This window comes from Lissotriton vulgaris, chromosome 7 (genome assembly GCF_964263255.1).
Source record: "Lissotriton vulgaris chromosome 7, aLisVul1.2, whole genome shotgun sequence".
In the NCBI taxonomy this organism is placed as follows: Eukaryota; Metazoa; Chordata; class Amphibia; order Caudata; family Salamandridae; genus Lissotriton; species Lissotriton vulgaris.
Genome location: NC_141695.1, coordinates 929948685 through 929974312, shown reverse-complemented (window position 1 = coordinate 929974312; position 25628 = coordinate 929948685). Strand labels below are relative to the sequence as shown.

The window sequence follows — 25628 nt, the reverse complement described above, 5'->3', positions numbered from 1 at the left end:
GCTTCTTGGAATCAATATACTTTAAGAAGTTAACTTTCAGCTATGCCTGTAATTTCCATTTTTGTGCATCAATTTGCGTCATTCCTTATGCTAAATGGTGTCTTATGATTGTTACCGAGGCTTTTTAGTCCCTCCTGGTTACCACCCTGTCCTCTTTTGGCTCCGCCAACCTGGACTGGATCTTTTACTGGCAGCGTGACACTGTGGATTTTATTATTACTGTGGTGGCACTTTTTTTCTACCATTACTTGCATGATGGTTGTGGGTTGTGCGTTTGGGTTACGTTTAACTAATAATGTTTTTTTTTATTCAAGGGAAGCCTCTCCCCCGCCATCGCTCCCCAAGTCCATGCTCTCTCAGTGAGTGAAAGTGGTTGCCGCTGCCAGCCCTGTGCCTGCAGCCTCAGCAGCGCCGCCATCTTGGCATCCCAGGAGCCACGAGGTGGCAGCAGCAGAGAGACGCGCAAGCCCAGCTCACAGGGAGGGACAGGGTAGGAGCCAAGCGGAGTCGGGAGACGCCCGCCCCTAACCCATAACGGGGACTGAGGTGAGCCTAGACCTGTGCAGCGGGCGGGCTGCGGATAGATGGCAGAGTCAAGGAAACAGAAGGGGCAAGGGAAGGCCTTGGGTGTTCCTCGATCCGGACTTATCGCACTACTGTTTGGCCTCTTCTTATTAAAGGGCCACGCTCCTCACACTTCCTCCCCCATCCCACAATAGTCTGAGGAATGAGCCCCAGAGTTCCCTGTGTTGATGTTCCACCTAGATGTGCACCCATTGCGGGGTGTCTGGTCACCCTCAAGGTTCCTGCGTAACAGACCGCTCTGCCCACGTGTGATATGAGCGAGCCTTCCCCTTTGGCCACGTAGCACGTGTGTGCTGTTAATTAATGGTCTGATCACGTGTGTGCTCGTCCCCTTGCACTGATCTGTCAGATCACCGTGCCCACGCATCTCCCCATCTACTGTTCGCAACTTGTGAAAGTGTCTTTGAATCGGGTGTCGGCAAATTGCTGAACTTAAGAAAGGTAATATTAAATACTCTTTAGATATTTCTTACTTACTGCCGGAGCTGGAAGTTCATGGTCCCCAGCTGCTCATCCTTTTTTTTTCTTTGAGAGGTCAAACCCTTCTTTATAGTTTGAAATGTTTATTTGAGTTGATATATGTCAGTGCCTGTGCCACTGTAGGGATTGGAGAGTCACATTATCTCCCTACAAAGGCTTAGTAGGTTGCCAAATTATGCAGCAGGGTTGAGTAAATGATGTGACAATTAAAGGTAAATTATGTGGCATACTGCAGCACATTTCGTAACAGTATTTCTTTATTACCACAATCGCATAATTCTTGTAGGCCTGGTCATACCCACTTCCCATCAGTGTGCTTTCTATCCTAAAATCCTTTCTTCTGCAGAGAGCTCCCCCGATATCTCTTGATATGATATGATAAAACTATTTATAGAGCGCACGTTCACCAGCGGTTTCTTGGCGCTTGGTTTCTGGACAGCTTTCATTTGTACAACTCTAAGCCCTTTGCCTGTCTCTGGCTCACTTACTCGCTATCATGGCCTCATTAGTGGACTGAGGGAACCTTCTTGTGTTTTGTTCTCTTAACCTCCCAAAATGTTTTCTTTTCCGTCTACACTTTGTTCCCTTCCTTATTTCACCATACTGATTTTACTCAGCTGCTTCCTTGTACAACACAAGAGCCTGAAAGTGGAGTCCCCACGTGGTCCCTGGCTTAGTTCCTTGAGGTGCTGCAACGGAGTCATTCCTCACTTCCTGCTAAATATCCCTCTGTGTTGACTCACCGTGCTTTGTACTTGTTGACCTTATTATATTGTGACCAATATGCAGATTAGCATCGGTCAATCTGCAGAGCCACCGAACGACATTGTCTTCAGTGAGGTTGCTTCTGTTGATTTGTATGTTTATGCAGCACTGAATTTTGCATTAGTAAATCAGGTAACTGCTATTGCTCTCTGCCCCACAGTACCCCGCCTAAATATTCCATACTTGACATTTTTTCTTAGTTCTGTAAAATATGACAGGAAGTGCTGAGAGCTAATGTGTCTTCTCTGCCATCGTTTGCATGTCTTTTTCAGGAAGAAGTGGTCTCCCATCAGCCTTCTTGCTGCTTCGAAAACTGTTTGTAAGCCTTTTTACTAAGGCTTCATATTAACATGGTTCTCTTTGAGTTCTTGTGCGAGCCTACTACTGTATTAAGAATATATTTGGACAGGCGTTTCTTATTTGCACAAAAACTACATGTTTTACTCTTTTCCATGCACAACGTTAAATCAGATGCACGTAATGTATGACCGCATTGATCTGTATGGCTCAACTTTGGTAAAATGATTATGAACACCTTTTCAGTCCCACTTACACACTGCCCTCATATCAAAGCAGTGAAAAAAGTAGTTTATTTTTTTACTTCTCTGACATCAGATCAGTGAAATACCAGGCTCCCTTTATAAGGTAGTTGTACAACACTGGTCTGTATAGAGCAGAGGCATGTGGGGGGTCTGCTGAATTTTAAAGTGGGAACTTATGTTTAAATCTTGGCGGAAGGCTCCATATTTTGTGCTTTTGGGCACAAATATGAATCTCCCTTTGCCGAAAAATAAATGCTTTTATTCATAATGTAAGTGGTGCTCGTATGAAGTGTGCGAATTCCTTTAGCTTCAATTTGTGTACTAAAAAGCTCACAAAAAAGCAAAATTTAAAGGCTTTTTGTTTTAGGGACTAAAATTATTACAAACATTAAAACAAAAAATCCTGGGACTACATTTGGTGAAGAGGCACAGGTTTCAGTTATCTCACTTCAATATCAGTCGTTTACACGTTTACATAGTTACACGGAGCTACAGGATGGAGGCAGCCCTGCTGTAAAGAGGCACAATAATTAAAAGCTATGTCTAGTTTTTTATATAGGCCTCTAATTACGATATTTTCACATTTTATTTTTCCGGTAAGCTACTCTTTTTGTCTCTCAGTCTCTACTCTTCTACCTTCTCTCTTTTTTTAATCTCACATTTACCCACACACTCATCCTCTATTTCAATGAATATCTCCTACATTCACGCTCAATATAACACACACTATCTAATTCTCGCTCTTGCTTACATTATCTCACGATCAACAACAAACACACATTATTTCTTTCTTTGTCTCTTGTTTTAAAAGGCTCACAAAATTGCCAGCAGACACACTGCTCTTCACCATAGCTTAAATACATTGGGTAAGCCAATAGCTCTAGCTAAACACTTATGAAGTCCCAAAGGCGATACCTATTGACTATGCCAATGCTTGTTGCTTTAGATGTCTATCTTCTGCCTCTGCCTCAAACTGGACAGCATCAAATTCACAACAACAAGATCTACCTGGTCTCCTCGGCTTATGGTTCTTTGGTGTCAAGTTTCTCCTCAGATACAAATAAAGTCTAATTCTCTATCTAACTTCTTTCTTGTTGCCTAATGCTTTTCAGTGGAGTCTGGGTATCTTCAATGTGCTGAAACTCATATATTAAAATAAAATAGGATGTATACAACTCTTCATATAATATAGCCTTTCACAAATAATATGTGACACAGTGACCATACGGTGCCTTGTCTACAGGGCACCTTGCTTCCAGCTTGGGACTTTTTACAAAATATTACACTGAGGTCCTTTAAATTACTGAATCAATTAAAAAATTAAAATTCAATTAAAAAAAACAAGATCCCGTTCCCATAGTATGTTAAGTTGTTAAATGAAAGTCAAGAACAGAAAAAATATCCTATGTTGACTAAGTGGCTAGTAGTCACAGTACTGAATACATACACCAGAATATGGCAATTTACAGATATTATAGAATTGTATATATAAACCAGATCATGACAATTTCCAGAGATTAAAAAACACGACTTTCAGAAACATTGATGACCAGAGGTCAATAGGTGTACATTGAATTTACTTCTCACTGAGGCACTCTTCTTTCCCGTAATTTAACAGTATTAAACACAGTTTACGTAGCAGTGGTTGGTGCCAATTACTGCGCTAGTGGTGTTTATATCAGGAAATTATTTTAATGGGTATAAAAGGTTGAGATGATAAAGTAGTAGGACAAGCTTGGACAGCAAACAGGTTGCACCATCTGCTAATATTAAGTGCAAAGGAGGTTTAACACAAATGTGGGCATTCGCACTAAATATCACCCTAGTGCGAAGTACAAACTGGTGAGAGAAAACATGTTGGTTTTGTCTGATATAAGCTACAGAGTAACAACAGTATCAATCCTCCTGAGATCAGAGAATAATATTCTACTATTGTAGAGCATGCCATATATTCAATGAAAAAAGGATCACATAAAAACCTGACACTTAGTCTATGTCATTTTGACACATAATATGTGCTTAACAAATTCAAATCTATTTTCCATTTTGACTCTCTGGACTGTGTTTATTACACTAACGAGGCCACTCTATGATCTTCCCTGAACCTGCTTTAAGGATGTAATAGTAACATGCATTTACAATGCAATAGGTCTCGCAATGACATTGTTTTGAGCTATTGGCATTGAAAATGTTATTGTTTTTTTTCCCTACTTGAAGCATTAATCAAGTAATGGCGTTGTAAATGACAATGCCTTTTACCCCCTGTTGGCCCCCGCAAAGCTCATCAGATTGTGCCAGTCATCACTGAGAAGTGTGAGGATCCCACCATGGAGGTAATGCAAGAAGGACACACTGGTGGGCACTGAGAGACCTGGCCCTGATGGGCACAGTGATACCATGTGTGCGCATCATCCTAGTTTGTTGTGCCCTTTAGGCACAATTTATCACAATTTTGAATGTGTACGCGTAGAACGCATATCTATATCCTTTGGAGAATTTTGCATCATAACCGTACTGAGATTAAATTTTGACTTATGTTCTGGTGGTCTTTTCAAATGTGACAAAAAGACTTAGAAAATCTTTGCAGATCGATCGATTCTGAGAAGGGTAGCTAACAAATCCTGCAGTGGAGCACAAAGCGTAAATATATTGGCTCTGTCTGAAAATCGAAACAAATATCAAATTCAGTGAAATTTACAGTTACAAACTGCAAAACAAATCAGGATTGTCCGGGACGCCTGGTCACGCGTCAAGGAATCAGAAACTTCACCCGAGTTAAAAAACCCTACTAGACAAGACTCTGATCTGCCCAGGTAGAACGTAAATCACCGGAGTTTTCTAGACCGTTTAATTGTTTCCTGAAAATTGCTGGAAGACGTGATTGGCAGCAAGGCTTTTTATCACAAAATAAACTAGAATAAACAGGCACCCCTATGCCAAGTCAGCACCCAGTGCGGTCCGACCTCCCTAGAGCCGGCCCAGAGCTGAACAGCATGCATGCAGCCAGGGCCTGTTCGGTCTCAATTTAGAAGAATGTCATTTTTTTTAGTTTTATGTAGTGTCCTATAGCGCGAACTTGACCCGAAGGTACCGGAGCGCTTTACACGAGCCCCAGTTGTGTTACATGATAAAGGCATTCTTTGTTAGGCACTGGGAGATAAAGTGATTTGCCCAGCATTAGAGGATGTTTCGCGACAAAGCCGCTACTCAAAACTTGTTCACCAGATGCAGGGTCCCCCGCCATAGGCAATTCCCCTCACGTACATATTAAAACTCTTTAGATGGACACCAGTTCCTTTAAACAAGCATACGTTCATTTTTTGGTCGGCGCGTGGAGATGAAGTGATTTGCCAAAAATCACAGGAAGCTGAGCCGACATCAGGAATCAAACCCTGTTCCCCAGCTCCAAAGCCAGCAGCTATGACCGTAATGCCACAACCTCTCCTTCATTAAATTTCTCTTTGGAACAGCCCAAGACCTTTTTCAAACCAATCCTGGTGGGGAACAGTGGCGCTAGCAAATATAAATGAATAGATTCGGCCGGGGATCCGTGTAAGTACTACCTTCTTACTCCCTTTGCCTTCCCCGGTCCAGGATCTAAACCGAAATAGTAATGGGAATGAGTGAAAGAAGAGATGACATCTTATGATTGTACTGCGCTGCTCCTTCACGCAGCCTAATAACGTTTTCTAAAATTACTTTTCCCTGAGGAGTTTGCCGGTTTGCACATTTCATTTCATGTTTTGTTTTTATGGAGAGTTGTTGAGTTTCTAAAAGGCAATTTGTCGTGCAGCGTTTTTAAAACAGCTGAAGAGTTACTTTGCAGTGTTTATTTTTTTGATTTTCATCTCGTACAACGAATATCATTGACCTGCGTGACACCTTGATTTTTTTATCCAATTTTGCCGAGACTGATTCTGGTATGGGATGAATTGTCTTTTCCCATTCCCCAATTTAAATCTATATATAAAACAGGAATGGAAAAGCAACAAACACTACTCTTTTACTTTGTTACTGTCTGTTTCATTTCATGGGGTGCCAAAAACAAAGAAAGCAGACAATGGCAGCTTTAAGTCGGGAAGGCAGGCGCTTGTTTATGTTTGCATCGCACTTTCACTTTCACTTTAAGTGAAAGAGCGATGCATAAATAAACACGCGGCTGAGTGAAAACAGATGGCCCACTATTCCCCTAAAGATAAGAAATTGCTTTGCGACAGTCGCAAAGGAGATGACCTGTCCGGATGGGCATAAACAGTGACGCAAGCCAATGGAAATGTGGGGCGGGGCTTCGAGCCCTCTTCTAAAATTTCCTCTCTAACTATAGGTCTCACCTAGCGAGCAGCGCATGCGCTGAAATGCTAGGCGAGACCGAAAAACCTTACAAACAGTTAATAAAGGAAAATGTTCCACTATTCCTTATGAGACATAAGAAACAAGGACTGACAACGTCGATGGGCTTTATATGCTAACTCGCACATTGTTAGCACCCTAAAGCAGAGATTTCCAAAGTATGCGGCACGACACAGTACTGTGTCGCCTGACATGTGTGGGTGTGTCGCGCGACAGTGCTCTCTAATCAAGCATGTAAGTCTGTCTTATATCTTTAAGACAGATGTACATGCTTGATAAGACGTACGTGAGACGTACGTATATTCTTGTGCATCTCGTCTGCGTCGCATACTCTGGAAAAGCTCTGGCTCAGCAGATCTCCCCTCTGCAAGAAGGACGCACGGGAGGTCAAGCTGCTGCTGGGGAAGGGGCGTGGGCGAGCAGGGGGGCACTGGGCCTGGGATCGGATGCTAGGGTGGAGGGTTGGATGCAAGCGGCTGGGTGAAGGGACAGCCAGTGGTGTTTGAGGAATCTGTGGCATACATAGTGTATTGTCCTAGTATTGCAAAGCAGAACGACATTTAGGAGTAAATCGTTATTTCAAACCCTTATTTATGAACACCCTCCTTTTTTACCCGATTGCTTACCTTTTTATTAATGCATGCTGGAAAACATTAAGCTGCCCTTTCTCGCCATCAGCGACCACACATTATTAATAACCCATCGCGAAATGCCTCACTTGAAGGTTATCGGCACACCTAGGATATAACTTGAAGTACATTTCTATTCTCCTCCAGGGAATTATCGTCTGGTAATTTCTAAAAAACAATAATGTTCTCCAAAATATATAGCTCTGTTGACAGGTATTGCGGAATGTGGGAATGGTGTTATTTGACAACGAAGGAACAACAGTTCACTTTACATACAGCCTCTTCAGAATGAGCATGGTTTGAAAAAAAGGCATTTCAACAAATTCACTCACCTGCTTTTCATATTTACCAAGGTCCCAGCTCTCATCTGCCACAGCAGTTAAAACTGGGTGTTAACTGCGAAAGCTGGGGTAATCTCATGTTATATTTTTATTATCAATCAGTTCTCTGTCTGACCTTCCGGGGGGCACCTTTTTTTAAATAATAATTTCTTTGATCTTGGGGAGGAGAAGGGACCATTGGCTACATATCGGCACTATCAGACCCTTTCCGTCTGGGAGCTTCAGAAGAACAGATTTTGTGAAGAGTGCAGGCGGACAATTATGACATGTTACTGATTCCACCTCAAATGTCCGCTTCGATCATATCTTCACTCACAAACTTTATAGTGAGAGCAGGGTATTGAAAGATGTTGTGTAACAAAGGTCCTTTGAAAACTCTCGGAACGAAGTAGACCTTTGATTGGGGGTGACATCAGCTACAGTACCATCAACTTTGAAAGACTGCTTCTCCTCCAAAACCCACTGTAAATCAAAACCTGCATTGACAAAGCCAATAAGCGAATCAACTTTGCCAATGCTTTTTGCCGATGCTGTGCAGCATTTGCGCAAGAGTTCTTTTTTTTTTAAAAAGAAAACAGAGCAGTCCTGCAGCAAATGACAGCTGCTGGTCCCCCTAAATATGTAACACAAAAAATGTTTTTCAATTCACAATTCTTATCCGGTTAGGGAGGTTCTTCTATCATGGCAGTGATAAACCCAGTTTTAAACCCAGTTTTGCCAGTCACTGTCTTTGTTAGAACAGATTCACAATTGCTTAATTAACCTTCCTGCTTTCTCAAATTTGCTTGACAATGCACCATCTACCCACTATTTTTCAAAATTTTCTCAGGGGAGAACCCCCCCTTAGGTGGTTCGGATCTCTCACTACGCTCGCTCGTATTACAGTGTCACTAAATCAGGAATGTATAAAAGGTGTCTCACCACATGAAATGTTTGGAAAGCTGTGCCCTAGAGTGAGACACGGTCGAGGCAGCCAGCAGCAGCAGATAGAGAAGGCTATAGTTGTAAAGTAGTCCCTCATTCAGGTCAATGAAAGCCTAATAGTAGAGGTGGAAAGATATATTCAAAAAGCCAATAGCTTTAGGTTAGAGATGGACAGTCCAATGGACTAAGCAAATACGTAATTAACTAAGTCTTCCTCCAATGACTGAAAGGGGTTGGTTGAGGAAAGTCAACAGTGGAAAGGGGTTGACCTAAAGCCCACTCTCTTTGTATATTGTTTGTGGTCTGTTCGATAGCTGCAGTGTCAGAACCTAGACCTAACTAGACCTAAAAAGGGAGTGCCACAAGAAAAGCAGTCTCTTGAAAATTAGGTCTCCGAAGTCCATGGGCTGGTGATATCTGAAAAATGTCATGGTGTTAGCAGTGCAGGGAAAAGGGGCTGCCAGGAGACAGATGTAAAAGACACGACCCACAAACACCTTGTGTTTCATAGTTATTTTACCCATCATTGTTTAGATGTCCATGTTAAACAGGCATGTTCTTCTTATGTTTAAAAACTGAATCAAGAGTAGCCAAAATGAACTTACTTTTGTTTCTCCGGTGATTGAGCTGTGTCTTCCCTCTCCTTGGATATACCCAGTGGTTGTGCTGCAATTCTGTTCCATGGCACTTCCACGCTACTATGACATTCCGTGGACAAGCTCCTAGGGGAAGACCTGTCATAAATGTCATTGGTGATCATTTCAAAGTCTGGCTCTGTGGAGAGGCTCGGTGTAACAGGGGACCCCGGCTCATGCGCACAACCAATATCACCCGGGGGCGATGGCAGTGGGGAAGTTTGTGCAGTGTGCGTTTCTCCTTTAACGGCTTGTGGAAAGGATTGTGGTGGAGAGGGGGTTCCCATCCTAGTTTCAGGAAGCATATCCTGAGTGCAAGTGTCATTCACCTTCCTCGCGTCAACCATCTTAGGTGGTGATGTCGCACAGACGTTCAGCTCCCCTTGGTTTGTACTACTGTCACCTACAATCAGACCTTCCAATGTTACCTCCCCACTTCCGAACCCAGAATCCGAATCTGATCCCTGATGATTGGAGGGGTGCAAGGTCCGAGCCAATGGCATTGGAGCTGGGCCAGGTGTAAGCTTTGCTCCTGTGGCTGTCTTGGGGAAAACAGTTCTAGGCTTTGGCACAGGTTTCAGACTGGGTTCCATTGCGGTTTTCTCTGCGTCTGGGTACTGAAAATTAACCCCGATTTCTTCTGCAGCAGAACATGAATGTCTGCCCGCTCTGTGACTCTCCTGTGCAGATAGTGGCAGGCTTAGCCGGTCTTCTGGCATCTTGGCGACATCGCTGTGTCGGGCATGCGTTCTTCCAGAAGCGTGCCAGAGGCGGCTTAGTATCCTTTTCCTGTGCCCAGTGGCGGCAATGCCAATGCCTTGGAGTCTCTCGTTATCCAAAGAAAGAGTGTCCTTAGCGGTCCGGTAGCCATGAAGCTTGAAGACCTCCGAGTACCTCTCCAAATGGATGGCAGCGAGCCAATCAGCAATGTCTAAATCCTCGTCACACAGTGAGGTCATGACCCCAAGGTAGCTCAGGCATGGGCCTCATGCATTGAAGAGGACATCACTCATTTCTTGAGGTGCTATCATTCCACCACCTGCCAGAGGAAAAAAAAAACATAAGTGCGTTAGAAAAACACATACGTAATTTTTACATTATGTTTTATTTACAATAATTAAACTACAGGACAACAAACAGTTTTCATATCCCTTGGTACTAAAGAGCTCCCAATACAAATAATCAGGATAAAAATCAGGCAGAAAGATTCCATCTTGAGGATCAGGTGGCGTTGTTGTTAAGGTTGTGGATATAAAACATGGGTTCAAACACTGGCTTTTGCCCATGACCAAAGTGTGTAGATAATTAGAGGTGGGCGAACCAACAAAATAACAGGGAGAGCCAGAGCTGAGCCAAGGATCTGGCTGGGCTCTAAGAGCACGAGCCGAGCCATTAAAACATGTGGCACGTAAACTATGTAACAAACATCATATAAATGTATGATGAAGACTTCACATTTCTAAAGTGTATTTCTTTATCATGCAGACAGTGTAAACTTAGTACATAAAATAATGTCACTGCATTGAGGGAAATGTATTCAATGTGAGTTTGTAAATATGGACATAAAAATATTCAAGCCCCCCCCACCCGTTGGATTGACAATAGTGCCATTAGTCAATTGAAAGCCAGGTCACTTGTCATATGCACCCTATATGTGGTTGCTGGTTGACTAAGGTGTGAGCCCTGGTCAAGCAGCAGCCACAATACTTGTCAGGGTGAGATATTTAAGCCAACCCAAAATTAACATGTGCTCGACTCTCTGGTAGCTTGGTAAAGAGCAGTCAGGCTTAACCTAGAGGCAATGAGAAAAGTATTTGTGCAACACTTCAAAAGTAATAAAGTGAAACTGCCACACAAAAAGGATCCCACACCAAGTTAGAAAAATAGAACTTTCTTTGCTAAATAAAACAAGACTAAAATGAAAAAAATTCAATCAGTAGAACCAGAGATATTACATTTTAAAGATTTTATTGAAAATAGCAACAAAAAGCGCAAAGCGCTAACTGCGGATATCTGGTCACGCCAGACCAGGACGGAGCGCAGGCTGACTACAGGGATTCAGTTAGGCCTGCTGAACAGAGTACCCTAAATCGTGGCCTGCCGAGAGGTGTGAGGATCTGTATCATGGTGCAACATGCAGCCAAAGCATTATGATAGTTCTGAGATGCAGTGAGGCTGTGATGCAGTCTTTGCAACGGGTCCAGTCCACGCAGCAGCGGCGATGTGTAGGTTCTGTTCTGGCTTGCGCCGCACACCATAGGAGAAACATCGGTTCCTCTGGATCCACAGGCTGGCAGAGCACCTTAAGCTCACTTACAAGGATCCAGACTGGGGTTGCACCACTTGTCATGGAAGATTCACAGTTGGCTGAGTCCGGGTGGAGATGCAAGGTTGTTGGAATGTCTTGATGCGGTCGCCTTTTTGGTGATTTAAGGATTCTCGAACTACAGCCAGATCCTTGGGACTCACAGCGGTGACTCGTCTACCCCGCCTTTTTTTACCCCTTTCGTGGCTGTGGAAGGGACACCCTAACACATCCAGCCCAAACCAGCCACTGGTTCACGCAAGCTATCCCGGCTCAGCGTGGCCATTGGACCGAGGGATGCAGATCTGGGAGCCAGGGTGGGCCAGCCCACCATTCCACCCCCCTGCAGCTGTCTTCGAACCTTCCAAGTCCGACCTTTCAGGGCCATCAAAAGCCAGTGAACGGCAGGATTCGCCATCACCTCCCCCACTGACAAACCATCATGTTGGACAGGTGGGTTTTGCAGATAGTCCAAAGGGGCTACTCCCTCCCATTTGAGACTACCCCTCCCTCCATGCCACCGTCTTTCGATTGCATGTCGGAGGATCATTTGGCACTTCTCATTCAGGAAGTATCGGCTCTCTTAATCAAGGGAGCTATGGAGGGGGTCCCTGTGCCAGAAGTAAGTTATGGTTGTTATTGCCGCTACTTTTTGGTATACCCAAGAAGGACAAAGGCCTGTGTCCTATCTTAGTCCTCTGGGCCCTCAACTTCTTCCTCCGGAAGAAGTACAAAGTGCTCACCCTAGCCCAAATTTTGTCTGCACTCTACCCAGGATACAGGATGGCAGCATTGGACTTGTGGGATGCTTATTTTCATATCCCCATCTTGCCAGCCTACAGACGTTACCTTTGGTTCACAGTGGACCACGAGCCCTTTCAGTTCACCTTGCTCCACTTTGGCCTTACAGTGACACTCTGGTGTTCACAAAGGTGATGGTCGTGGCCGCAGCTCATATGCGCAGATCAGGGGTTCCAATCTTTCCCTATCTTGAGGACTGTCTGTTGAAGGCGGGCTCCCCCAGGCTGTCGTCTCCTGCATTTGCTGGGGTTCATTATTAACGTGCCGAAGTCACACTCGCTCGTCAATGCTTTTGGTCGCAAGTGGAACTGCGGACTCATGTACGCCTTTCCGCCTGTACCACTTCTGCCCAGAGTGCTGAAGAAAATCAAGCGCGACCGGGCCCAAGTCATTCTTGTGGCTCCGGACTGGCACAAAGATCCTGGTACCCAGAGCTCCTGAGCATGGCCATCAGTCCTCACTCAGACTGCCTCTAAGGGAGGATCTTCTGTCGCAGCAGCAGGGGAGGGTTCTTCACCCAAACCTGTCCAGCCTCCACCTCTTTGCGTGGAGATTGAGAAGCAACTGTTAACAGCCTTTGATCTTTCTCTCGAGGTCTGTAATGTCATCTTGGCAGCCAAGCGACCCTCCACTAAGATGGTATACGCCTGTCGATGGAACAAGTTTGTGGCATGGTGCACAGCAAAGGCTGAGGATCCCCTTTCTGCCCCTCTCTCAGAGGTCCTGTTGTACATACTTTCTTTGGCCCAGCAGGGCTCTGCCCTGGGCACTCTTAAAAGATATCTTGCGCCCATCTCTGCTTTCCTTCAGCTACCAGACCAGCCATTTTAGTTCAAGTCCCCTATTGTACATAGATTCTGCGAGAGCTTTACTCATCTCTTTCCTCCTTGTCCCTTCGTAATGCCCCAGTGGGACTTGAACCTGGTCTTAACCTATTTTATGTGCGCTTCCTTCGAGCCTCTTCACAACTGTCTTCTAAGGCTCCTCACTCTGCTCGCAGAGTGAGTGAGATCAAAGCTCACTCACTCTGCTTATTCTACCAGAGCTACGGCGGCCACCACAGATTCTCTTGTTCGTGGAGTTCCACTCCTTTTCATCTGTCAGGCGGCCACGTGGTCATCTTTGCATATGTTCACCAGACATTACTACCTAGCAAGCCAAGTCCGGAGGGGCGGCTATTTTGCCCATTCTGTCCCCTAGGACTTTCTGGTGTGAACTAAGTTTGCAGACCCTCCTCCAGGGTTGGTATTGCTGGGGTTTCTATTCTAAGGTAAGGGAATCTATAACTAACAGCATCTTTCAGATGAACAAATTACTTACCTTAGGTAACGATGCATCTGAAAGAGACATATGTTAGTTATAGATTCCTTATCACACCAAGCATCCTCCCCGCTGTGTGAACTGACTTCTAGGCGCAGGGACTCCCTTGCAGGGCCCTAGTTTAGCTCACCAGTGGTCAGTGTATTGCATGGCTCTGCGCTTCTGTCGTGCAAAGTCTTTGTCAAAACTGATGTCAGCATGCAGGGGCGTTGTCTAAATAGACACTGCGACGTCATCCTGGCGAATGCGATGCCGATAACAGATGCGGAGTTGACCGATGCCACCTACCAATGCGCAGGGGTACTGCTAAGAACAAATTCTTCGGAACCAGTCTGATGCCTGGGAGTAATTTTAAGGTAAGGAATATATAACTAACTTATGTTTCTTACAAATACATTGTTACCAAAAGTGAGTAACTTGTTCTTTGTGGAGAGAGCACAGGCACTTTAGCACTGGTTATCAGTGGTACCAGAAACCTAAGGCCAGCAAAAAACAAAGTCAGCAAAAACAGGAGATCTGAAGGCAAAATGTTAGAAGGAAACCACCCCAAGAATTCCAGGTCTAACAAGCAATGACAAAACAAATTGGTCTGGGTTTAATGTGCTTACACATGCCGAGTTAGCACATTAGAGTGCCACACTCAAAAGGGAGGCAGCAGAAGTGGCCAGAGAGGGCTACAGTTGCAAAGAAGTTCCTCAAGCTGTTCAATATCAGCACTGGAGCGGAGGAGGAAGGATACACTCAAGCAGTGGCATTAGGAGAGGGATGTAAAAAGTTGGATGCCATGAACTTTAGGTACTTTATTAATCCAAATAAGAATGCCACTGTGAGCCATGGAAAAAGAAACAGTATTACAGATAACGTTTAGAGGGGAACCGAGCCTTATGTCTACCACCTAGTATATCTAAGGACCTACTCTGCATATTGGGCACCTTGAGTATTTCCTTTACTGAACATATTGGATTTAAAAATAGTATGTCTCTGGCTTCCGGAGGTACTGTATATTACATCGCTTGCAAAACAAGCACTAGCAAAGCAAACAAGTCTGTCATTAGTAAGATTATGAAATTACTCAAAACAGTCACATTTTCACCTGGCAGTAAACAGTATGCATGTTGATCAGTTTGCAGAATCATCCTGGCAGAAGGAATTTGCTGACACTGCTTGCCTAGTTCATTATAAAAAGTAGATATTATAATACTTGGGGAGAGGATGTGGCCTAACAGCTAGAGCGGTTGACTTCAAAGCTGAGGAACCAGGTTTGAGTCTCAGCAGGGACGCTGAACATCCTGTGATTCTGAGCAAATCACTTAATCTCCCCGAGGCTAACAAAAAATAAATGTGTTAGTCTGTAACACAACTCATGCTCATGTAAAGCACTCTGATACCTTTGGGTCAAGTTTGCGCTATATAAAACAAACAAAAAAAAATGTCTTCTGTGTGCAGCAAAGATAACATGGGCAAGCGCTACGCAGTCGCGGCCAGCACGGATCTGGGGTGGCAGGCATGAGGGTAAGGAGGTATAATTCTAAAAAAAAGAAAATTTCACTTACCTCCTCACTGCTCTGGCCAACATCATCTCTCCTCTGCCGAACAGGAAGCAGCCAGGCTTCCCTAAGCCAATCCCAATGCTGCAATGCAGCATTGGGATTGGGCACGGCCTGGAGGGTACGGGATAGGATCCGTCTCGGCTCCCGCTCCATGTCGGAGAATTGAGTGATTAGATGGTTAATGCACATGCCAAAATCACCCCAGATAGGAATATCAACTCCTGAGCCATTGGGGATGACATGGGGGCTCTGCTACCGCGTCTCCATGATACGGTGAGACTGCTGACATTTACATTTTTTTTTAACTGCTTGGACTCGCCGGGGCTGTCTGCGAAATCACACAAAATGGCGGCCGCCTGAAGATATCGGATCAGCGGTCCGCCGCGAGCGGTTGTATGATATTACAACACGATCTTTTAGATCGCAGTACATCACAACACATCTTTTACAACCCAAGTCGTTACCATGACTTGCGCTGTAGGGTGCTGGACTTAGGAATAGTAAGATTGACTATTCCAACTCCAGCCTACGTACAGTAGGGAAGGTGTTGGAATAGTAAATCTACTAGTCCTTAGTCTACAGCGCCCTCCAGCGCAAGTCGTAATAACGACTTGCGTTGTAAAAGACGCGTGGTAATGGCAGCGCAGTGTTTTGACTGTGTTGTTATGGATGTTCCCCGCCGCGAGCTCTCCCCCACAAGAGATCAACTGCTACTGGTGCCCAAGACCACGGCCATTTGAACCTGCTGCAGCCCATTACTTCTGATGCGGTAAGCAAACGCCGCATAGCGCTACAGACACAGGGGGAGCTTGGCGGCCGGAGCTGGAAGAGCCCAGAAGGAGCAGTGCCATCACGGCCAAGAGTATTAAAATGGTAGCGGGGGTCCAAGGTGGGTAGCTGAAACAGCGGCATACCAGGAGATGTGATTCACAAGGCGCACAGGCAACACCTCGGGCTCGTCGGCCCTGCGCTTAACCTTGCCTGATCACTATATTCACAGGGTGGATGCTATCCACCCTGCCGAGAAGTAGAGCCCCAATTAAAAATATGCTGAAATCGTCATGGTGTAATTTGCAAATACTGGGACACATTCAGCAGCGCCTGCATTTAGTTGTCTGCTTTGATCAGCAATAATGTACAGACGAGGCTGGGGCTTTCTTAGTTCAGACTCTTGCTGGGCCCATAACAAAGTTCCAATCCGAAGGGTCATTAGGCCTGCTTTTGTTTGAGTCTTCCTGGCTGGCAGCAGTCAGGAGCCTCTCACCTAGATGCAAATACAGCAGAGGAAAAACAAAGGCTCACACCTTGTTAGCACTTCACACATACTTAACAGAGGCAGCTTTTCACTTTGTTCAGTCCCTGTTTACAAGATATGCATTCACTGTAAGAATGTCAGATGTGTTCGTTTTTCCCAGTATTTACCCACAATAAATATAATTTATATAGTGCTTACAACCCCTGAGGAGGCGATGAACTAATTTAAGTACCACTATTTTTTCTTGTAAGCACTATGGGCAGAGGAAGTTTACGCTGACAAAAGTCAACACCGTTTTATGTGTAGTTTACAGAAGGGGGAATCTTCTGCCTAAATCAGGAGGGTTTCCCTGTATAGTCATAATGCGCTTAAATGTACTCATGAGAGACCTGTTAAAGATATATGTGATGGCTTAAGATCTGATGTCACTTCTTATTTTGCCACATCCTGTGATGTCACGCGCAGCGATGCCACTTGCATTCGGATTAACTAAATTAGCCCCCCCCCAGTTTTTAGGTTTTGACTAGCGATGCATGCGTACGAAGTACGCATGCGCTAGGAAAAATCTTATGATCTGTGTGTGGAATCGGGTCTACGCCCCCTCCTCCCATTGGCTAGCTCCATAAATGGAGGCTAACCATTGGGAGTTGGCTCTGCCCGTCAATGCCGGACCAGATTCGGGGGCGTTCCCGAGAATTTTTGGCTTTTGGCTACGTCAGCCGAATCTGTCTGTCCCGTGTGCCCATGTCCCGTGAGACTCTGCCTGTGTTCCTCGTGTGCCCCTCCCCACGTGCGCCCGGTTCTCCCAGCTCCACCGTGCCTGCAGGGTGCCAGGCTGCCTACCTGGGGTTGCTGCCGGCCGGTCCCGGTGCGCTCCGGCGGGGGCTGCTCCGATGGCCGTGTGTATCCGATGGCCGTGTGTGCTGAGTCCAGACTCCATGCCCCTGACCCCGCGGCTTGAGGTTCTTATCCCCTTTCGTTCCTGTCCCTGCTCTGTTTCCCTTCTCTTGTGTGCTTTATCACTGAACCATCTCTGAACTTTCTATTCGGCCGCCTCTCCCAGACCCCTGTCTTTACTGCCCTCTGTCCATTCTCTCGGCCTCACAGTGTTTGTCCGGGGAGTCACTCTCTGCCCGCTGTCCCTCTGTCTCTCTGTATTCTTGTATTCTTGTCACCTGCTCTCTGCTCTGTGTCTCTCTCGATCTCTGCTCCCATCCCTCATCTACTTCCTTCTCCCTTTGTTTTTGTTGACTCTCACTTTCCTTCTGTCTCTGATTTGTCTCTTCCCCTGGCCTCCCCTGTCTCAGCTCTCAGCGCTCATCTGTCTCCTCTCTCTCTCTCTGCTTTCAGCCTCCCTCTCCCCTGGCCCTGCTCTCCTCTCTGTTCTGCCCGGCACTTGCCTTTATAATCTCGCTGTAATTGCTTTTAATCGGATTATTGGCGGCTCTCTCCTCTCTGCTCCTGGATAGGTCTCCAGGCCCCACTCAGGCTCCGCCTGACGAGAAACGTCATTTCTCAGCAAAACGCCTGTGTGTTTTACCCTCTCTCGGTTTCCCTCCGGCGTGTTCTGCCCCCCACCTGCTCCCAGATACTGGCCCAGTGGCACGGGCCCTGGTGCCAACCAGGAAAAGTGCCTCTGGTGACCCGGTTGGGATTTAAAATCTGAATGCAGTGGGCCTCTGGGAGCACTGGTGCCGCTACACCTGCTGCACAGTGATAGCCACGCCGCTGCTAGTTCTCATGCACTGGGATGCCCCCTGATCCCTAGGCCACACGGCTCCCTGCTCCCGCGGGCCCAGTCTCATGCAGGCCTCTCTCCTACAGACCTGAAATTCCTTCATGGCCTGTGCGGTTCTGTACCCACCCTGGCATGGATGCCTCTTCCTCGTGCAAGCCCGCGCCATCTTATGCAGATCGCCACTCTACCCTGCTTCTCCCGAAGGTTCACTGCCCTCTCACCCTGCATCTCTTGCAGGGCTCTTGTATCTTCCCTGCTTCTCCCTGAAGGGTTACTGCCCTCTCGCCCTGCATCTCTTGCATCTTCCCTGCTTCCCCTGAAGGGTTACTGCCCTCTCGCCCTGCATCTCTACCATCTTCCCTGCTTCGCCCGAAGGTTTACTGCCCTCTTGCCCAGCATCTCTTGCAAGGCTCCTGCATGGCTCTGTGAGGGTGTGTGGAGGGCTCTGTGTGGCTGTGTGTGTGGGGAGCTTTGTGTGGCTGTGTGTGTGGAACGCTCTGTGTGGCTGTGTGTGTGGGGAGCTTTCTGTGGCTGTGTGTGTGGGGGGCTTTGTGTGGCTGTGTGTGTGGGGGGCTCTGTGTGGCTGTGTGTGTGGGGGGCTCTGTGTGGGTGTGTGTGTGGGGGGGCTCTGTGTGTGTTTGTGTGTGTCATTTGCGAGAGATAAAGCTAGTGGCATTGTAAATGACAATGCCATTTATTTATGTTAAAAAAAACATAAATAAAAAATAATGTCAAGAGCAATGCCAATAGCTCTAACTTTAACAAAGGCAAAACCATTGCATTGTAAATGCTTGTTTTTTTTAGGTCTTGTGCCCTGGAATATAGCATAACTTAACACAGCATCACATATATATTATTAACACAATTTAGCGTGCACAGCGGATTATTCCTGACGTTGAAGTGTTACACAGCAAATCGACTTTTAAATGCATGTATATAGTAATTAACGAAGGGAGTAAGCTTCCTTCGTTCTCCTCTGTAATGAAGATCTTATGACTTTCATTTGCATTGCATTCCTCTATAACCCATGCATGACATGGGAGAGGAGTGGGGAGGGATTCTGGACAGGGCCCGCTCTGGGGTCATGGGAGAGGTCAGCAGCGGCAGCCCCCCCTGGCAGAGGCCCAGGTCAAGAGGCTCTCGGAGCCCCGGAGCCGTCCCAGATTTCAAAATAAACACAACAGATGATGCTGCGGACGCTCGACCCGGGGGAGCGTCACAGAGGCGTTCTGCTGAGCCTCCTCTTATCTCATGAACACTGCCGCCCCCCAAAGACGCCAAGAATGGAATTTGCAACTGCGTGGCCTCAGAGCTTAATTAGTTAAAGAAAGAAATATGTGCGGGCGCACACAGTTAGTTTATCTTATGAGCCTGGTGCAGCCGCTGCCACATTCCAGCGCTGCACAATTCTTGTATTGAAACCATCTCCATCCTCTTTCTTCCACCACCCTCCCTCACCCATCTTCCTGTCTTTCTCTCGCAAAGAGTTTCCATCATGGCTTCCTCCTATGTCACCGTTTTCCTACCTTCCTTTAAATCCTTCTTTCTACCTTTGCTGCTTTTCGATCTCTTTCCCGGCGTCAGTCATAATATAAAACATAAGTCGGATCCCCCAAAAATGTGAGCCGGTGCTCACCACCGGCACAAATTAAGCAATGCAAAGAACCACTGACGTCAGCTCCAAAGAAGGATATTTTTTATAGAAAACGCGGATTGCTTAGTTCCCAGCAGATTTTTGGCTCTCTGTATGTTTTTATATTTTGCAAATTGACTGCAGACTTTTACGATTCTGGGAATTACCCTTCGATGTTTTCATCTCTGCCTCAATTTATAGGCAGAAAGAAAAAGGGAAGAAATATTAGAGACAAAGCTGGAGTGACATAGGACTAAGTAGGTGACGCTGCAGTGGCAGATGTTAATATGGCCCTCCTAGCAACACTCAAGAGATTTATCGAAGTGCACGTCCATTTTACTAGCGGCTCAGCATGGACGTCATTTAAGTGTCGCCCTGGGGAGCCGCTGTTCTCCTGGTTTGCCCTTTGGAGCCCTTGCGACCACTGGCCTCAGAGATCACAAAGACAGTGCCAGGAACAGAAAGAACATGGGGCTCCGATAAGCCCTGTCTACTTCTGTTGCTTTATCAAAATGGGGACATTTGTATTCGTTAAAATATGTATCTCACTTCAGAAAGTTTCCATTTTGCAAACAGAAATGAATTAAAATGTTGCTATCCTGCCTGGGCTTTACGAAGACCACTGTTCACTTCAGGGCTATTCAGCAACAGCAGAATCTGTTTAGCTTTCTTCAGATTTTTGTGCCCCATTCAGGCATGCACAGAGGAACCAATAGAGCATAAACAACATGAACAATAACAGTAGGCACGCATTGCATACACTAGGATAATATTATTAACATATTAGCTATCGGGGGATGATAACAGTGAGGAATATGTGGGAACAGAAAGTAGCCTCTAGAAAAATTGTTTTTGAAGGCAATATGGTATTCACAAGGTGAGGAATCTGTTCAAAAAAGCATACAACAACAAGAAAGTTGATGGATACTTTTCCCCACAGATTCCTCACCTTAAGAATGAGTCCCACAGAAATACCAGTTGGAAGGTGCCAGTGAGTGGTGCCCATTAAGTAGGGAAATGATGCAACACATCCTTGGGAAAGTATATGTCACTAAGAGACTGAGTAATGAGGCAATAATGCTCATACAAATATGTAAAGATGACCATGTGGCTACCCAGTAATGGGGTGATACTGTGACATCCATGGAGAGGGCGGTAGAAGCTATCCTGGCTCCTGTGAAGGGGGCATGAATGAAAGTTGGATGACTGTCTTGGCTATAGCATAGAAAATCCTAATCCAAAGGGAAACCCAACGTGAAATCGAGCATTTGGTGCTCTCTCGAGAAGTCCACAAAGATCTGACCATCCACTCTGCTTGTAATGTCCAATAGATGTAATAAGACACTGCACACGTAGAATGGAGTCCATGCACTCGCTCTTCCTTGTAAGAGAGGGAGAGAACAAGGGATGAAGGACGGGAATCTGATGGACTGGGCACTATGAAAGTCTGACACAACTTTGGACAGCAATGCAGGAGAGGAAAAAAGCACCAGTTTAATTGCGCCAAATACTGTGAAAGGTGGGGAGGTGGACGGGCTGAGATAGCCCGCAATTCACTGATTCTACGTCAGAAGTTATTTCCATCAGGAAAGCAGTTAATGCCACTGATGGCGTAAAGGGGGAAGTCAAAGAGATTTTGCCATAGAAGACACCGGGGAAGATGGCAGAGACTGGAGATACCGCTGCAACTGACAATGGCATCCTTTGGCTCCAGCACTACCCTGAAAGGAGCGATGCATTTGTTTGGGTGTTGCTCACCAGACTGCTGGGTCCGGGAGAAACCTCAGAACTTTCAGTACTGCTGTGCTGCTGATGTCCAGTTTTCTATCTGGAGAGCCATTGACCATCAGCATGTCCATTACAGCCTCTTGGACATTCCCAAAAAGCCTGTCAAGCACATCAAAACATGGAGGAGCTGAAGAGGGCTGTTAGCCCGAAACCGGTCCCAGGATGCTTGTTTAAGGTCCAGGAAAGACATGGCTAGGTAGTTCGGGCTGGACTGTTCCCATGAGGTACACAGTCAAGACTGATTTGCATATAGCTGTGTCTGAACTCGGATGGTAAAGTGGGCCAAAGAAGGATGATGGATTAAACCCAGATCTGTGACTGGGGGTTAGTGTCTGAAAAGTTTCAGCACTCCGTCCATCATCTCCTTTTGTTTGCTCTGTTCGCTCCAAGTTGGCAGGGTATGCCCAGACATGAGTTCCTTGCTCACTTTGCCACTGGATTCAAGCTAGCCTGGCTGAAGAGGGCTGTTAGCCCAAAACCGGTCCCAGGATACTTGTTTCCGGTCCAGAAAAGACATGGCTTGGTAGTTCGGGCTGGACTGTTCAAATGAGGCACAGGGTCAAGACTGATTTGCATATAGCTGTGTCTGGACTGGGATGACAAAGTAAGCTAAAGAATGATTACTGATTCAACCCAGATCTGTGACTGGGGGTGAGTGTCTGAAAAGTTTCAGCACTCCCTCCATCATCTCCTTGTGTTTGCTTTGGAGCAGAATAATAGCCATAACCACGGACTGAGTCACTGTGTGAGCAGAATCCAATTAGCAATTCAAGATGTGTTTGGAGTAGTCTATTCAAATCCATCATTGACCAGATCTGAACATGCCTTTTTCTTGTGATTGTGAATGCTAATGACAGCCATTTTTGCCAACCCCCACATGGCATTGACAAAGGAGCCTATGCCTAAAAGGCATGTGGCTTTAGATGTGCAAAGTGCTAAGGCTATGACTTTGTGGCCTACAGAGTCAAGCCTTTAAGACTCTTTCTGGAGAGGCTGTCCGGTTTGCGGTTCAGTTTAGTGTTCAGTTTAGCAGAAAATGTTGCTGGTCTATGTAGTTGTCAAATCTATCAAAGGAATGTTGGGTTGCCGATCAGTTTCTCCTCGGCAGCCAATGCTGGCTCCAAGAGACCCTTTCTGAGCAGCAAGAGCAGTTCTGACACTAGAGGATTGCTGCAAAATGTAAGTCACAATGTTAGACTTCACCTCTATGGTAGGTAAGGAGCGAAACAGCCATTACAATGTGGATGTTTCCCTGAATGTTATTACATCACAAGTGTTACAACGCATGCAATGTAACAACGCATAGCCATTACTATGCATTTTTTTACATTGCATGCGCTTTTGCAATGCGTGCAATGTAAAAAAGAAAAAAATGGTGATCCACCACGTAGTGAGGAAACAGAGGCTTTTCCGTTTCCTCACAACGATGTGCACAGCCCCTCAGAGCCGACATGCAGCAGGAACCAACAGGAGAGAGGATCCACAAGGCGAGAGGTAAGGGAGATTGGGCCTGGGGTGGGGGTTACTTTAGGGTAAATGGGGGTAGGGGGTCGGGTGTGTGTGTAGTGCAGGGTAGTGTCGGGGGATCGTGCAGGGTAGTGTTTAGGTGTAGGGAGAGGACTGGGGGTAGGGGGAGGGTCGTGCTGCTGGGGGGGTGTTTAAGGATTTAGGGTAGTGTTGGGGTCATGCAGGGTAGTGTTTTAGTGTAGGGAGAGGACTGGGCATCGGGTGAGGGTCATGCTAGGGGTAGTGTTTTAGGGTTTAGAGTAGTGTCGGGGGTTAATGCAGGGTAGTGTTTTAGTGTAAGGAGAGGACTGGGAATCAGGTGAGGGTCATGTTGGTGGGCAGTGTTTTAGGGTTTAGGGTAGTGTTGGGGGTTAATGCAGGGTAGTGTTGTAGTGTAGGGAGAAGACTGGGGGTCTGGGGAGGGTTGTGCAGGGAGTAGTGTTTTAGGGTTTAGGGTAGTTTAGGGTAGTGACGAGAGGTCAATTCCAAAGTGAACAAATTGACTCTCTGAATGAGGCCCAAAGGACACGTTCTGTACCTGTCTGGAAAATACCAGCGGCCGCCATAAACATAGGGTGGTGGGCCAGGTGGGCCAGGTGGGGTCACAGGGAGGGTAGAAATATATATTATATATATAGTTTCTTAAAACTTACCTTTAGATGCCGGCCGCCTCCAGCTTTGCATTCTGCCGCATCTCCTCTTCCTGTCTGGTTCCAGCAGCCCCAGGGACAGACTCCCATCCAATCCCTGTGCTGCAGAACAGAACGGGATTGGTCTGAGTGGGCAGGAAAGACGATCACTCAGGCCACGGAGTCTGTGGGGTTTCTCCAGCCCGGCTGTGCAATGCAGCTGGACTGGAGAAATCCTAAGTGCACATGTGTGTTTTGGTAGTCCTGAGACAGCCGGCCAAACACACATGAGCACTTAGGGAGTAGAGTTCACATAGCAATCCTCCCCCCTCCCATGCCCTTCCCTACAGTGCTGGCTCAAAGTTTGAAAATCCCAATCCAAAGGACGTTGTTTTATTTTTCATTAGCTGGCTCTAAACTAGGCAGTGGGCCAGCACTCCTCCGCCATTGCGGAGGAGCCGCCACTGCTGGAAAATATGGCGTCCAACAGCATTCAGTAACTCTAGAAAGATGCATGTGATTTGGTAAAAAATTGGAAGCCTATATTCAACTCAAACCCCCCTCCCAATCTGCAAAGTACATTAAAGTATCAAACTCGAATGCATGTAGATGTTTTTTGTTACACGTGGTAAAGGTTCATGCAAAGGAGCCCAAATGTTTAGCGACCAGGACCTAGTTCTTGCAACTACAACCAGAGGTATCTCTTATTCTGTGCAGGGTCGACAGTGAACAGGGGAGGGCAGAATATGTGTGTATATGTCTGTGTGCATACGTGCGAGCGTGTAGAGAGAAATTAAACATCAAAAAACCTACACACACAGACAAGAAGAAAGAGAAGACAAATATACTTACAGTACGAAAGTAAGAAAAATAACCGATAAATACTCACATAAAGATTTAGCAAGGGGAAAGTAGAGCAAAAGGAAATGAGGCAGAGGGTTGGACCAGCGATAAAGAGAGAAAGTGAATAAGAAACCAACAAGGGAAGAGAGGTAGAAAAGAAGTCAAAGAAAGAGGGATACAGAAAAAGAACATGACAGACATCTGTCAAACCAAGCAGGGATACTCTGACTGGGTGAATTTCAAACAAAGGGACCTCCTGAGAACTTCCCATTGTTAGCCTACCACTTCCCGCTTCCAGCTTCTTTGTGGCGTCCCATTTACAGTGGCTATTTTCGGGGCTTAGATTGTTGCGGCTCCTGTTGGGGTTATGGTTTAAAGAGGACTGAGACATCCTGCAGGCCCCTCTCAGAGAGGCAGGGCTCGGGGGTAAACTGATAGCCAGTAATTACTAATCCTGACATCCCAGTAGGGTTGAGGTAGAGTAAGTCACGTCAGTCATCCCAAAGACACAAGAGGGTAGGACCCTAGCCTATGGGTCCACGACTGCAGGCAGATCAATGAGATGAATAACAAGTCGGATCATTCAATCCAGAGGTAGACGGATAAAAGAGCAGGGAGCTGCGGGGAGACAAACATGGAGCACTGCAAGGACAGAGACCCTGACACGGGATGCGCCGGAAATGGGGATGTAATTTCACAGAGGATCACGCGGTCCTCCAGGCTGTAGAACAGATAGATACCTTGGGAGCTCAAAGTGACAGTTTGATGGCAGCGAGCAAGACAACATTGTTACGCTCCGTTATTATCATTTAATTTTTTGTATTGAGCTTGCAGTTGAAGCGCAGGGTGGGGCTGGGTTCCCCGCATCACAGGGAGGAGTGGTGGCTGCACCTTAGGTGCGCATGTTCTCCCCCCAAGTTGCATTCCAGCCTGGGTGGAGAACATGCCCAGGCTCCCATTTCTCTTCTGGACACCAAACCACGGCGCTCAGACCAATCACAATGCTGCA

General features: G+C 46.2%; 1 protein-coding gene across 3 annotated transcripts in view; it reads right to left on the bottom strand.

Annotated features, from left to right (window-relative positions):
- The window catches only part of ARAP3 (ArfGAP with RhoGAP domain, ankyrin repeat and PH domain 3), a 541910-nt gene that overhangs the window by 422202 nt on the left and 94080 nt on the right, over positions 1-25628 (bottom strand). For all 3 annotated transcript variants that reach the window (XM_086931355.1, XM_086931357.1, XM_086931356.1), the window contains exon 2: positions 9222-10290. In XM_086931355.1, the coding sequence (XP_086787481.1) occupies positions 9222-10210 (989 nt within the window). In that variant the 5' untranslated portion in view covers positions 10211-10290. The remainder of the gene's footprint in view (positions 1-9221; positions 10291-25628) is intronic.